A 15,987-nucleotide genomic window follows, 5' to 3' on the forward strand; every position below is an offset into this window, starting at 1 on the left:
CAGAAACGGGGAAAGTAGCCAGAAAGTAGCCAATAAGGTTGACTCAAGCCAAGCCACCCAAATGATCAAGTCAATATGGCGACCGCCATGTGCTGTGTTGTGTCCACCGTGGCTGCGTGATTTCCTGAGTTATTTCGCCTGAGGAACGACTACACAGTGGCAGGATGCAGAAGAGGCGACCAAGTAAGACAGGGTTGCATGTCTGCACCGCTTTCAAACTGAAAACAGGCCCGCAGTCTCCGTATTAATCGGTGTCGCATTCAAACCGAACTCATCGCACCGACGTCGTCTAGCGCTGCCGTTTTGGTAGTGCCGATCTGCTATGTGTGTGCTCCAATCACCAACCGTATTGCAGCGGATTGGAAGCTATGAGCGTGAGGCAAAGATTTACGTTCCTTATGAGAAGTGTATCGAACGACATTTTTTGACTGGTTTGGGCGTGTTACCAATCCTTGAGGATTTGGTTTCGCCAATACGGAAGCGTGTTTCGTGAGCTGCATCATCTGTTCTTCTTTTGTTCTGTTTTTGAATGGAAACATTTGCTGGTAAGGAGCATTTAGCGCCAACCAATTATATTATCTCATGTAATCGCCACTCGGGGTAATGCAGTTTTTTCGGAGTATTCCAACCCGTCATGTGCTAAGCGAGTAAAATCCCTCTTGAGTAGATGGTCAGTTTGTCGCGTGTTTAAGTCTGCGTATGCGATATAACTACGTTGTGGAAATTCATGTTCTCTAATCCTCATTTGAAACGCATGCATGTGGCAGAGTAGGTATGTTGACACACGCGTGTTGGACATGTGCACGTATTGTTGCGATCATTAATTTGAATGCGATAGGATTAGAAGTTCCATGGGACCAAAATGCGTCTTCGGTGTAAAAATCGCCCCTTTGGCTGTAGGAATGTGACCTCAACAGACCAGAAGTTACAGCACTTTCGGTAACGGCATCACTAACTGTTAATGCTGTCGCATTGCCATCTCATAATGGAATTTGGTGTGCCTGTGAATTTTTTTACAATCTGAGCGTGCACTTCGCAGTACAGAAAATCGCTGTTTACATCTAAAAGCAGAAACGGAGACATAGCAGTCAAACAAACAAAATGCTCCTAGACGTCCTCCAGGGCAAAGAAGGGGCAGTGATAGTCGTATTCATAATTTGGTTTTGACAGTAGTGTTTGTGACTCTGACTGATAAAACCTGAAGCACCTGGAGTGACTTATGTACCAGATGGCTCTGTGAGATTGGTCTACTTTGTTAACTTGTGGTTCTCAACTTTACTAATGTCTTAGCATTAGAAAGTTGTGGGCAAGAAAGAGGAACTGGTGTGATGCATGATGCGGTGTGAACCTTGTGATGTCATCAGAACCTGCCCACCATGGCAGGTGCCAGTTAAATTAATGATTGGTTGTGAAAGGTTGCTTGGAAAGAGCAACCTGAGTTTCACAAGCCCCACCGCTGGCTGCATTTAAAACAGCCGCCTGCCAGGGGCTGTGGGTGGTGCATTAAATTTAACTACTGTGCCAGGAATAGTATGAGGATTCTTGGTCATCCATATATGTAAAGTAAAGATTGACCAATTTCGCATATGTGGCATTGACCCATTGATGCTATCACGTCATGCCTTAAAGCGGAGCTTAAACAGAATTGGCAGCAACAGGAAACGCTAACGCATCCAGACGATCCACCAAAGATTGCCTAAGAGTTTTTATTACCCACTAGTCACTTTGTGCTCTTTTGTTTTGAATCCTGTTTCATGTTCAAGCCTTGAGGGAGCTAAAACCCTGTGCCTGCTCTGATAAATGATTTGGATGTCTTTGTTATGTGCCCTGCCATTGTTTCGTCATCTGTGGGTCAGTTTGGTGTTCTGCTTGCTGCTCGCAGGTTACGCATATGGCGAGAGGCTCATGAAGCAGATGGGCTGGAGGGAGGGCAAAGGCCTGGGAAGAAACGAGGATGGCAGCGCTGACTTCATTCAGGTGAAAAAGAAGCTGAACACTAAAGGTTAGTTGCATAGCTTGCTTGCAGCATTGACTAGCAGACATTGAATACTGCTCTTGGTAATATCTCTGTTCCAGTGGTCCTGACATCATTCTTCATAGCCTTCCTCGCTTTTTTCTTTTTCGTGTTTTTTGGGTGGTAGACAAATTAGTCGAGAAGTCACATCACTGAATGTATGCGACGGCAAGCATCATTAACCGTATGACTTCTTGTGCCCTTGCCAAAATAGGGCTGTTTTGTCTGTAGATTCACTAATGCATTAACAAGAAGTTGGGAGAAAAACAGAGTTATTCTCTTGGCTAATAGACCCGCCGCGATGGCTCAGTGGTTACGGCGCTCGGCTGCTGACCTGAAAGACGCAGGTTCGATCCCGGCCGCGGCGGCTGAATTTCTTGAAGGCGAAATTCTAGAGACCCGTGTGCTGTGCGATGTCAGTGCACGTTAAAGAACCCCAGGTGGTCGAAATTTCCGGAGCCCTTCACTACGGCGTCTCTCATAGCCTCAGTCGCTTTGGGACGTTAAACCCCAATAAACCAAACCAAACCATCTCTTGGCTAATAGTTGTGCATAGGGCAGAGAAATGGCGTCATTTCCATCTCAGAATATTGCATGCAGAACGTCAGTGTTGGGAAGCTTCACTTCTGAGGAAAATTAAGTGGAAAGCATGAAACAGTCCGGATGTTTTCAGGCTAGATGTTTCAATTCAGAAACTCTAGATGTTTCGATTCAGTGGAAGTATTTTCCCAGACTCAAGAAAGCCAATTAAATCTGTAATATGAAGCACCAACTTTTAATTTTCTACTGGCATGCACAAAATTGTGTGCAAAGCCTCACAGTAGTGGGAAATTTTAACATCAAAACATCAGCAGCCTAGGACTGGCTCAAGGAATTGCTTTTTGATTTTAAGACGTGGGTGACACTAGAAACCAAGGGGGAAAAAAATTGATACTGCTAGCAAGGAAATCTGCATCAAAATGGTAAGCAACTTGCTGCCATGCATATTAATTGTGATGTGAGGTGCTAAATTCATCTGAAAACACGCGCAGAAAAAGCTGCAAATTTTCTACGTACACAGTCGTATACATAATGTCTGAAAGGCTTATTTGGCATTTCTCTATGATGGCGATAATGTCATTTATTCTATCAAGCAGCTTTGTACATGAGCAGCTCTGTTACACTATGAGTAGTGCATTGTTCTGATTCAAGCAACACTACCTGATCCAGTCTGGGCATCATATTTGCAAGTGTGCTTGCATTCTTCACAGACTTGCCTGAGCACATTTTCATAACTGCTCTTTATTCCAGGAATTGGCTTCAATGGAGTTGATGATCGTTGGGTCGAACACCAGGAGGCTTTTGACAGCCTCCTTAATCAGCTGAATGACGGAGACCCAGCGACCATAGAGAACAAGCTTATTAGTGTTGAAGAGCGAGCCTTCAAGCTTGGTGGTCGGGTACAGTGAGTACTGCTTTTGAAGTTTGTGTTAACCCTCTGTGTTAACATTTTTTTTTTATCTCTAGAGAGAGTCTAAAGATGCTAGCCGCCTCTTTTTTTAGGGGGCGTGCAGGCCGCTTCGATTTGTGTGAAATGCTGTCACCCCTCAGTATTAACACAAGCTTAGTTCTGATTATTTTCATTATGTGGCAAGAAAATAAACTCTTTTGGGCAGGAAACACAGAGGTCACAGCATGGCCACAAGCAGCGTATGTTCTTGACAACGATGGTTATAGAATTCTGGCTTGAGGGGAACGGTGATGAATCTGAAACTGATGTACTGATGTCTATTCTCTGTCGGATAAAAAGACTGCCTCACATGGTAGCGATGCAGGCAACGGAAATTCCACAACGCCAAGCAAGTTCCTGTTCAAACTCCACACCGCAGTTCAAGATCTACCACACAAAGACAGCCGTGTTGGCATTAACCGAAATTGATTTCAACTTGTTGTAATGAACATGTAGGGAATTCTGAGCAGGTTATGTTTGATTTTTGTTATAAACTACCAAGGTAATTTCCAGTGAAAATCTGTCCTGGACGTAGTCGGCAATTTAAAAAAAAATTCAGTTCGGGAGGGTTAAAGAGAGGCAGTTGCCTATAGTCTCCTTTTGATGTCATCGTGTGCTGGGCCATTTATGCGCAAAATTTTTCCAACTCACATCCCTGGAACTCTCCTTATGTCTTTGTGTCAGAAGCTGTTTTGAAATTTGACTGTAGATGACATGCTTTTTCACGAAAGCCTTGGTGTGATTGTAAAGTACAAAAGTAGATTGAAGTGTGCATAGGGGAGGAAAAGTGTAACATTAGCATCCTCACACCGGCATAGTGCATTGATAAGGGTGCTTCTATTTCTCATCACTTTTCACGCCATTATCTAGACTCGCAGAGAGAATGCTGGTACCTAAAATCAGTCTGTGTCTTACGAATTCAGTAGGGCTGCATAGCCCTGAGGTGAATAGTATTCAATAGATGGGTACGCAAGCTGCTTCTGCTGTAATTTTCGGACAAATACAAAACTCCGAAAAGGCTTACCACACTATACAATTTCACTCACATGCTTAGCTTTTTGCATAGAAAATGGTTGTGCCCACCTCCATTTCTTTTGGCACTTAGTGGCAGTGCATAGAATGTGCATACATATTAGGAGGAAAATGGGGAGGAACAATAACAATTTGGGTATAGGGTAATTGATTGCCTTCAAATTGTACATTGTGATTAAGTGCCCACCTAAATGACCTCTAGCTAGTGCTTCTTCCAGCAAGAATGCTAAACATATCAGTGGCATTACTGAATGCTACAAACCTCTTTAGCATTTCTACTTGTGCAACAGTTATTGCATTAGCAGCTTGGGTGCCCCTGCGCTGAATCAACCTCACACGTGCTTGCTCACAAATCTTTTGTCTTGACTTGCAGCTACTCAAAGTTTCTTCGAGGAAAAGACTTGAGCCAGAAGAAGCAGGAGGATCTGAATGCCATTGTGATCAAGCGCAAGAAGAAGAATGATGAGGTGAGTCTGTGACAAGAAGTGCAGAAATCAGATGCTGCATTGTCATTCTATGTGGCATACAAAAATCGTCAGCAGCATTGCCAGAGTCCATCAATACATTTAATGGTCATGTAGCTTCTCCGTAACGCTGTGGGTAAGCTTTGTGCGCTGCGAGGAGTGACTGGTGTGCAGCGCTTGGTGTCACCTAAAGACACCGAGAAGACAGCAGGGAAGGTGGCCACTATTGTCGTGATAGATTGGCACATAGTTTTTGCCAGTAATTCTGCGTGCCGTGACTGATATCCTGTGTGTGAAGGCCGCGAAGAAAGTGTTGCACCTGCTACGTGTATGGCTGTTATTGCAATCCCCACACTTGGAGGCGAGTCAGGGAGGGGAGTCATTGACAGGCACAAATTTTGCAACAGAGTGCACACCTGTCCTTCATAAAATGGACAAGGCATTACTGCACACGTGATGCACAGGAACAGTGCAAAATCTTGCACTGAACTTCAGCTAGAATTAGTAAGTCAGTGAAGCTGGTAATAGATTGGCTGCTGTATAGCAACTTTGGCTGTTGATTTAAACAAGGCAGACAGTATTTTAATGTCTCTTTAATACAGGGATTCTGTACGGCGAAAAGAATTCGGGAGCAGGGAACGAGTGCTCAGTGTCCAGAAATGTAGTGAAAGATGTCACCAGACCCACCCCCAAGGAAAGGAGGGGCAGTGTACGTACTAGTAACATCATGACCTAGGGGCAGAGCAGGAAGGCTTTGTCCAGTTTTTTTTTTATGCTTTGGGTTAAAATACTGATATCCAACTAAAAGTACATCTCCGTCATGGGCATTTGACAGGCATATGTGAGTTCAGTTTGTAGTTTCCATGTGCATTGTGGGTACCTGTATGAGGACAAAAGAAATTGATTGCAGTAATCAGATAAATTACAATCGCATTAGTGACCATCTACATGGCCAAACCAAACATCGCAAGTCATTGCCTAAAAGCTCAAGTGCTTCAGGTTTGTTGCAGATATTTTTTTTTTTTCCACTGCCCATGATATGTTTTTCGTGCTATTACTGACGTGAAGAGGCCATAAACTGTGCTCGCAAAGCCTTGCGTTACTTGAGAACATTGTCAGATGTTTCCACACTGGTTGTGTGCGTAGTTGTTTTCCTGCATCACCTAACTGGAGTGAAATTTTCAGCCTTGGCTTTCTAGAAGCAGCTTCACTCTGGTATATTATTTTTCCGGAACACTTCCCATTACCATTCTTCAAAGGGCACACACATGAATGCCACAATACAGCTATCGAACGCAGTACTTCGGCATGAATTCTACCTATTCGAGTGAACTCAGATGTATGGTAGTGATAGTCAGCTGTCGAAATCTTGACAGTGCACAGTGAAATCCAGAAAAAACATCATTTCATGTGGCAATATATCGTCCAGCAGAAATAGCATCCATTTTTCATTGCCAACCGAAACTCATTTGCCAACCGAAACTCAATGAGTTTCTTGAGTTTCGGTTTTGCCAAGCCTTACACAGCCATACAAATGACTTGGATGTAATCCAGCTCGAAAAGCACCATGAACAGTCTTAACTGTGATGCACGCTGTAAAACATCTGTGCCGACTCTGCTTCCATGCCCTTAGATGCTCAGATGCGCCCCTAGTGGCAACTTCTGTCCCCATGTCACACTTGTGGCAAAGCGTTAGGACCAGTAAAAGTATTGAAAGGCTCTGGCATTACACAGAAGTTTCATGACCTGGAGGAAACCTCTGTAAGACATTCGTAATGCCTCGTCTGAGGCTTTATGAAGAGTTCAATAAGAAGAATCGCTGATCTGGACTGAAGCTGACTAGTCTGTCATAATTTGTGTGCTAAGGTCGTTCTGCATCTTTGTGGCAGGAAAGCGTACCAGAGACTGAAACGAAAGAAGAAGAAAATCTGTCCGGTGTTAAAACACATACCAGCAGCTTGAGCTACCAAGAGTACTTCACTCAGCGCATGGAGGCATTGAGGCGCCAAAAAGGTATGGACACTGTTTTGCATCATTTTGTCATGGTGTCTCTGCTGCACTCAAGCAGTGCAATAGGTCAGCGTTAGGAGCACTGAGAAAAGATTGAAGTTGACTTGTGTCACTAGCTTACCGTGTTGTAATGATAAAGGGGCTGTGATCACTCAAAGTGAGGCTTTTATAAGCTAGGAATTGTTAGTAACTACTATTAGTAACTATTACTACTACTACTGCTAGTACTACTAGTACTATTATTAGTAACTACTGGCTCTTTATCATAAAAAAACTGGTGATGTGAGTTGCAAATCTCTGAGGCTAAGAAATACTGCCACTCACTTACTTCTGAACAGTGGTCACGGAGGCATGTTTTGTATCTTTTATTTTTTTGTATTGAGTTTGAATCAAGTGGCAGGCAGGCAAAAAATATTGCTATCTTTAAATCAAATTCTCTCAGCAATGAATGATTCTTTTGCTGCGAAATAAACAGCAACTTAGCCGTAATGAGCCAAAAAGTCTATTTTTAATTAGAAAAAAAATAATATATAGTAATGACAACTTATTTTTTTTTTAAATGATGGTGTGTGAAAATAGTGTGGTTTAAAAGTTAGAAATTTTCATAAGTAGGGGATGACCACAATGCCAAAAGTTAAGAAAGCTTTTCGTCCCATTACGCACTTTTTCTTCAGTGCTGCAGTCTAATTATATCTACTAAACTTCAAGATTTTTTTCATGGTTTTCCCACATCGTCCATGCTTAAATCTTTTATTCTTGTTTCCACTGAGTGGGTCCTGTATTGCCTTGTATAGCAGCGGCACTTCCCCGTTCAGTGTTTGTCTAAGCTGGCAGTTATTCAAAGCAACTTTTTTCAAATTTAATGTAAACCTTAGCTGCAGTCATTCAGCTAGGACATTTGAAGTCTTAGTTGAACAATCGAAGTGAAAATCAGCTGTTTGGCCCTTTTTGGCTGCTTTGGCAATGTTTGCTCACAAGTAAAAGATCACACTTATTAGTCAGAAAATTGGATTTAAAAATCACGCATTCTCTTTTTTGCTGCCACTTGACTCAAACTCATGGCATCAAGACCGAGAAGGACTCTGTAATAACCATTTCGTAGTGAGTGATGGTGTTGTCTGGCCTCAGAGATCTGCTACAAAAGTCTGCATTCATCTCCTCACATTTTACGTGTGAAAACAGCCTGTGGCAGTGACAGCTGCTTTTTATTTTTTACTCATTTCTTTTTACGAAAGCTTGATTTTTCAGTCAAAATAGCCCCTTTGTCTCTAAATTGTGTTAATCTAGTGATATTGGACAACTTCAATTCGTCCTGAATGCCCTTTAAGGTTCCGGCGCGTTTGGATGAGTATTGAGAGTGAGACTGCGCCTCTAGAGACTCTTGATTGATGGTGCCACCCTTTACACTTGCCTAGGTTCCATCGGGAACAAAGATGGGCAGCCCTCTCACCACACAGAAAATGGTGACCACATATCCGAGAAAGAAGGTGCTGAGGCGGCTCCACAAGAAGATGTGCCCCCGGATGCTTGCACGCGCTTCTCCTGCCTAGATGACCAGGAGGGTTCGAAGCAGAGCAGAAAAAAAATGAGACAAAAGTCAACTCAAAACGCATTTGAGGAGAGCACGCTAGAAGGCACAACCGTTCTTGCCGCGGAGGAGACGGACAGTGCACCGCGGAAGCCTAAGAAGTCCAAACGGAAGTCGCCTGACAATTTCACCAGAACGGAGGATGCAGAGGTAGAGCAATTTGAGGTAGCAAGTGTCAAAAAAAGACGAAAGGCATCTCGAGGTGACGCTGTAACGCCCTGTGATGATGCTTCAGCTGACACAGAACCTCTAGAGGAGCGAGCAGTAGAGAAGAAGGTTAAAAAGAAACGGAGGACAGCCGAGGAAACCAGCGAGACTGGTATTGATGTCAATGAACAGTCTGATGAAGCAACTGTTTCAGTCTCTGAAGAGTTGAAGTGCGCTGCTCAGGAGCATTCTAAGAAAAAAGCAAGGCAAACACCCTGTGATGATGATTCAGCTGAGGCAGAACCTTTAGAGGAGCGAGCAGTAGAGAAGAAGGTTAAAAAGAAACGGAGGACAGCCGAGGAAACCAGTGAGACTGGTATTGACGTCAGTGAACAGTCTGATGAAGCAGCTGTTTCAGTCTCCGAAGAGTTGAAATGTGCTGCTCAGCAGCAGTGTAAGAAAAAAGCGAGGAAAACGCCCTGTGATGATTCCGCTGAGACAGACCTGCTAGAAGAGCAAGCAGTAGAGAAGAAGGTTAAAAAGAAACGGAGGATAGCCGAGGGCACCAGCGAGACTGGCACTGATGTCACAAGAGATCAAAGAGGCAGAGGTCTACACCTGGGCAAATCAGCCTCTTCTGAGGAGCTCGAAAGTGCAGTGAAACAGCCAAAGAGGTTGAAAAGAGAGTCAGGTGGTGACCAGGCTGAAAAAGACGGGCTTGAAGGTGAAGCAGACAAGGCTATAGGGATTAGAAGCAGTAGCGAGAAAGTGAATACAGGGGCTTTCGAGCCATGCTTGGACCCTTGTGCACCTGAAAAATATAAGCGCAAGAAGAAAAAGGATGGAAATGAAAGAACTGCGCCCGAGGAGCAACAAGAACAGGCTGAATCCAAGGGGGAAGCAAAAGGCGAGTCTAAACAAAAATGGAAGGAGGCTGAAGCCAGTGTTTCTAATGAGCAGCCAGTTAAACTAGGTGGCAAAAAATTGAAACTCAAAAGGGAAGAAAGAACAGAAATGGAAGAGAGCACACAAGAAGGCCATCCGGCACTGGAGGCAACGCAACCTGCTGTTCTTCCAGGAAACTGCAAAAGGTATGGAGCAGCTGTTGCGTTGTAAGGTGTAGTGAGGTTATCCCCGGGAGAAAGTGCTTTGTCAAATCCTGCTTTCTTATTTTGTGATTTATTTATTTATTCATTCATTCATTCATACAGATAGACGTTTTGAAATATTGAGTTGGCCTCTGCGACACAGTAATACCCGTGTTTGCGGACATCAGAAAACCAGGTTAATCACGTTACCTAATTTCCGAAAGTTAACTTTTGACTGCAACAGTTAGGCGCCAGATCGCAATTGGAGATTTTTAGACGGCTGTTAGTAATAACCATATTCCTTTTATTTTTTAGAATTTCAACATGCAACTTCCATCAGTAATGTAGCACAGCAAATTTTGGCCGCCTTACGGCCTTTTCGAAAATCATGCAGCACGAAGGGATAGCCATCACTGCGTGTCCCTCCGTGGTACGCACGCCTCGCGATCTTCTCTGTCCCGCCCGCGCTGCGGTGCTCACCGCTGCTCGCTGCTCCAGCCCACACAGGAGAGAAAAAGTTAATGTGATATATGTGTCATGTAGCGATGTATAGAGATTGACATGGCTTACACGTGCCAAAGACGCGCTCATTTCGAAAAAGGCGTGCAGTACCGAAAGTTTGTACCATAGCACCCAGAGTAAGCACCTTTTCAAAATTCCAAAAAGTGAAATGTCTATTACTTATAGCTGTATGACTATTACTAGTTTGTTTTGGTTTAAGGGAGTTTAACGTTCCAGAGCAACTCAGGCTATGAGGGATGCCGTAGTGAAAGGCTCCAGAAATTTCAACCACCTGGGGCTTTTTGATGTGCACTGACATCGCACAGTACACGGGCCTCTAGAATTTCGCCTCCATTGAAATTCGATCGCCGCGGCTCAGATCGAACCTGCATCTTTTGGGTCAGCAGCCGAGTGCCATAACCACTGAGCCACCGTGGCGGGGTGGCTATTGCTAGAGTTATGGCTGTTACTTATTCTGGCTATTACTACAAAAAAGGTGCGCAGTGGCGAAAATTTTTGCCATACTGTCCAGAGTAATCGCATTTTCAGAATTCTAAAAAGTGATATGGCTGTTGCTTACTGCCAGCTACAAATTTCCATTTGCAGCCAGGTGTCTAACTGCTGGAGCCAAAAAGTTAACCATTGAAATTTAGTTAACCAGCTTACAAGTTAACATGATTAACCTGTTTTCTGATGTCTGCCAACACTGGTATTGCAGTGCTGCTGAAACCATCTCAGTACTTCAAACCACTTAGTATTTTTTTTAAATTCTGATTCACCTTCGCTAAAATGGCTGGTATATGCAGTCTGTGAACTTCCACAGCTCTTGCTTGAATCCACTGCATTTGTGCTGCCACCATCAGGCTTTGCTTCTGGTCTGTAGCAGACTGACTGGTGATACTGGCAGCACATTGTGGACATCACATGCTCGTTTGCACAGTAAAAGGAATCTAACATGGCGAACATACTTTGAAGGTTTATATCACTGACCATATCCTAGCTATAGGAATTTTTAACAGACATCGGTTAAATTCATCCATTGGTATTAAATTTTTTTGTTTTGTGTGATTTTTGTTTGACTTACTACGATAGTGTATTGAACGGAGACAAAAATAGAAGTAATTTTGTGATGACTTATGGAATCTCTTGCCCTTTTGTCCACAAAAACAAGTGGAAAGTGCAGACGTGTGATTGATGCAGCAGTTAGAAGATACATACATATGATTCTGTGCAGATCACAATTTTAGACATTGAGTGTTGGATTTGCAATGTGTAGGTTCCTATACATGTTTCTAACATGTAGCGGTGCATAACAAAGTATATGTCTGCTTCCCTGATTGGCTGTAGCTTTGGCTGCTTTGCATAAAATTTGAGCCAAGGTATAGGCAAGTGCTTTGTGTTCTTCGTAGGCGATCAACAAGGTTCAATTTGCTTGGTTCCTTGCAGTGCTGTCAAGCAATTCGGTAATGCTGAGTGGCCAGAGGCGGTTTCCAGACGAAAGAGAAAGGGCAAAACCAGAAAACAGACATCTGCAACGGAAGTGGCTTTCAAGCCTTGTGAGCGGGAAGTTAGTCTCCCGCCCTGGGAGCGTGCGGTTCAGCGCTGGCAAGTTGGACACAACTTCATGTACCCGAACAAGATGCCACCAGTGAGCTACGAAACGGCTGCAGCCATGGCCTGCTGGGTTGTGAACAAGGTAGAGGAAAGCTCGAGCAAGATCACTCCCAACAAGGCATGCCACCTCAGCAAGGATGAATACGCAGAGCTGCTTGGGAATCACATCTACAAACGACACCGCACCACCAACTGGATGCAGATTCCAGGCTACGCCTCTGAACTCTGGCTGTCCAGGTGTGTCCCCCACCTGGTGTCCTGTCTGAGAAAGAACGTGCAGCTTGAGAAAGATGCTGAGTGTTCATCTGGCGAGAGGACAGTGGAAGAAGAAAACAGCAAAAAAAGTGGGGACGCAAGTTCTGTATGCAGAAGGTGGTGACCATAGCTATTGTTTGGTTATCGTGGAGCGCATTTTTTGTAGCATCAGTGCCCTTTTTTGAAGTACTCTGAAACAGACTGTGCCTTTGAGGGCACATATCAGAACGGTGGCGCACTTCTTGCCTTGTGCACACTCTAAATTGAATTTAGGTCATTGGACTGTGTGTCTGCTTTTGCATCTGTACGGAGGATTTCTTTGAATATATGTATTGCTTAGCGGATCAACAGGCTCCTCTCTACACATTTTACATTACATGCCGAAGGTTTTGAAGTGCGACATCAGTGGCTAACTTCGCGGTCAGTTGCTGCAGGTGCTCTATTTTAGAGCGAGAGCTCCACTCCTCGGGGTACAACTTCTGATTTCGATGTGAATGAGGCAATGACCTTCAATGCCTCACAAGGTCAAACCAAACTTAACTGCGTGGTAGTATGGCCCAAGCTATGGTAGTATGAACACTGGGTACCTGACCTTGACATTTGATTTGAGACAGCGGAGGCCATGCTTAAAGGGGCCAGGGAACACAAAATCAGTATTGCTTTACCTGTTGGTTGCATATAGTGAGTTATAGTGATGCTATTAACATCAGTCATACTGCGTATATTTTGGTTTTTAATATTTTAATTAGTTTGCAACAACAAATTCATGGCGATGATGGTGTCGCCACACAGTGGCAGTTTTTAGCTTTAGCATTGGATGTGACATTATGGGGTGGGAGCTTGATGATTGGACAAACAGTAAATATTCTGTTAATAAATGAAGATACTACATTTTGTCACATTCTTGCCTTTTTATATTAGATCAACAAAACCAACATGCTTGCTTTACGTAAAAGCACTGCAAAGTACTGTAAGTGAAACGAAAAAAAAAAGTACCACCAGAGGCTCTGGCTATTGTTTTGCATCGAAGGACTTTGCACCTCTGTGTACACATCTATGACCGAGCACACACCACTTATGGCTACTCTCTATGTGTCTGAGAACGGCTTGACAGAAGATATCTGATTGAGCCATTGCATTCTACAAACATTTGTTAGGGTGTCAAGGAAGGATGCAAAGAAAAAAGCCATTCATTTCACATTTACCACTGCACATCATCAGCTTGTGGAGGGATGACGCCAAGTGGCACTACGTTCCCATCAACAGTGCATCTGCCTGCCACGTCAGGACTAATTGGTGCATGCGCAGTGGCAGGACATGGTTAAAGTAGATGCTTTTAGCACAGCGTGTACCACGAGATGTCACTGCACATTCAAAGATTCCCCTGAGGACACCAGATGGCGCTGCGTTCCCGACAACATTACGCACACCTTGCTCGCTGCAACCAATCAGCACGTTTGTCTTGGCGGGCCACGGCATGCGGCAAGTGGTAACAGTATGCACTATGCTAAATGTATCAACTATATCTCAAGCAGATTGTCACTCCGTTGTAATATCTCAAGTTTAGATAAGCCAGGGAAGGCCATTGATCAGTGTTCCCTTCTATGTCGTCAACGGGACGATGGAGCATCGCTGTACCAGCTGGGCGTCCACGTGGTTTTTGTAACCATGGAAATGATGCTGCCAGCCTTGGAAAGAACGAGTTACAGCAAACAGGCAACTATGGTGTGCAAACTTCCGCAACGTGCTCAGATAGGCTGTTTTGATTGATCCCACCCAGTGGCGTCATGTGGAAAGTGAAATGGGAATGAGAAGCACCGTAAAAATTGAGTTGAGGGCAGCATTTGTTTGCTTGCATTTTGAAATTCATTCATTGAATAACTCCTGTTCCTATGTACTGATACGTATAATTCTTTTTGAGTCAGCATCTATGAGACAGAGAATTCACCTGACGTTTAGCCGGAATCCCTTCAAGCAGGGTTTCACAGCCTCATTAACAGAGCTTTTGCTCGTATAACTAGGTTCAAGCCACGTTGAACCCCAGCCATTTTTTGCTGGAAACATATACAAGTCAGTAGCTTTGGCCTGAAGCAGCTGGTACTGTGCATTGTGTCGTGCGCATGTGCTTGCATGCTACTTTAGCAAGTTCAGCACGCGCATGCGACCTGTATATATATGTTAATATGTAAATAATTTATTGCCCAGTGTATCTCTCCCGCTATTCTTTCTAACTGTCCCCTCACCTCTTCACACTTCTTCACATTTCACTTCTGCACACTGTCTGCTATCCTTTATTTCCGCTGCCCCAGCTCAGATGCTTCCCATAGCCATGGCAGATGCCGACGCCAGCAAAAATCTTTTCCTTCCATTTGCTATGTTTATTAAACCACTTACTTACTACTACTGAAGTAGCTGCAGATACTTGGCAGGTGTAATGGGAAAGGCTACTCGTCTGATCACTGCCACACAAAATGAAACATTTGGCTTGATGCCTCGGGCACGCCCTCGTGTCAGATGTGCCCAACAGAGGTTGGGAAGTAGGGTGGTCTCCCAACCTCTTCCTCCGACCTCTGGACTTTCCAGTGCCATGCTTGAGAATTGCACATGTTACTGAAGCGCAAGCAGCTGCCTCTCAGATGAAATGTGGCTAGAGAGACTGGAATAATATTACCAGCCTGCTGTCAAAAGCGGAAGGCTAACAGCTACACTGTTCATGCGATCTGATTGCTCCTGATAGGAAAATCAGTGGGTAACCTGTCGCTTGCCATCCATTACTGGCATTCTTCTATGTAGGCATGTGTGCCGACACTGAAAATCACTCCTTGGCAGTAATCTATGCATGCATATGTTAATTGCGTGTAAGGTACCAGCTGTCGTCAGGAACTTGAAAGTAAGGGTCCTGCTCCAGAGAGAGGCAAGGTGGCAAAGGCCTTTGCCACCTCGCAGGACATCTGTACGTGCGAATTAGCAGCTGGTAGTGGCAGTGTACACCAAACTTTCATCGATGCCAAAATATTCCAAAGCTCGTCCAAACCTCCAAGCAGGGTGGCACTTTCCAAATGCCGGAGAGTGCAGTCGTAGGCAGGCTGGGCTGGTAAAAGCTGGGTTGGGGATAGGGATTCGATTAGGGTGAGAGGATGTGCTGAGGCTGAAGCTGGCAGATCTTGCAAGATCCATGTAGAAAGGGAAAAAAGTGGACCCTACGAGCATTGTCCATAAAAGATTGGATGAATTGAGTGAGGGCCCATGGGAAGCATCGGAGGGCAGCCCCTGATGCAGAGCAAATTGGTGCCAGCGACCAGGTGGTGAGCGGGGAAACTTTATTTAGCACTATAACTTGAGGCCCGCAGGCCTGCTGGGTCTTCACACGACAGCACTCACGGTCTAAACGTTTATGTGATGTTGGTCCATGACGTATGTGGTCTGGCTGACAGCGATCTTCTGCCTGACCAAGTCCGCTGACTGGGTGATGGACAGCTCGGCAGGATCTTGTTGGTGTCAGCTGGTGTCTCTTTGCCGGTGTTTGGAGACATCTGTTGACCAAAACCTGCAAATTTTTTTTAAACCTCTGTGTGGAAGAGATGGGGAGGACGTCGCGCTCGTGAACCCATTGCTTAGTTTCTTTCATCATGAAAAGTCCACGGAGAGAGCGTGCCATGCGAGAGCCTTCGACTTGTGCTCCTCGTGGGTCATGTAACTGGGTGGCAAGGTGAGCACCTGGGATAAGGGGAGCCCCGGTTATCCAGTGCAACTTCCCAAGTATGCTTCGTTACGCGCGATCGGCT

At 44.6% G+C, this 15,987-nt stretch overlaps 1 protein-coding gene across 1 annotated transcript; it reads left to right on the plus strand.

The window, feature by feature from the left end:
• Nucleotides 1-31: 31 nt before the first annotated feature.
• On the plus strand, nucleotides 32-13,101 carry LOC149365402 (uncharacterized). The gene is made up of 7 exons (XM_089542176.1): nucleotides 32-183; nucleotides 1,883-2,002; nucleotides 3,305-3,458; nucleotides 4,909-5,002; nucleotides 6,889-7,012; nucleotides 8,425-9,835; nucleotides 11,780-13,101. The coding sequence occupies exons 1-7, from the start codon at nucleotides 165-167 to the stop codon at nucleotides 12,324-12,326; spliced, it is 2,469 nt and encodes an 822-aa protein (XP_089398302.1). The 5' UTR covers nucleotides 32-164; the 3' UTR covers nucleotides 12,327-13,101.
• Nucleotides 13,102-15,987: the final 2,886 nt, after the last annotated feature.

The sequence above is a fragment of the Amblyomma mixtum genome, chromosome 1 (genome assembly GCF_055824585.1).
Source record: "Amblyomma mixtum isolate Tamu chromosome 1, ASM5582458v1, whole genome shotgun sequence".
Classification (NCBI taxonomy): Eukaryota; Metazoa; Arthropoda; class Arachnida; order Ixodida; family Ixodidae; genus Amblyomma; species Amblyomma mixtum.

Coding starts and splice junctions, on each gene's coding strand:
- LOC149365402 (XM_089542176.1), top strand. Junction 2,003..3,304: donor AAAGAAGCTGAACACTAAAG/GTTAGTTGCATA, acceptor TCTTTATTCCAG/GAATTGGCTTCAATGGAGTT. Junction 3,459..4,908: donor AAGCTTGGTGGTCGGGTACA/GTGAGTACTGCT, acceptor CTTGACTTGCAG/CTACTCAAAGTTTCTTCGAG.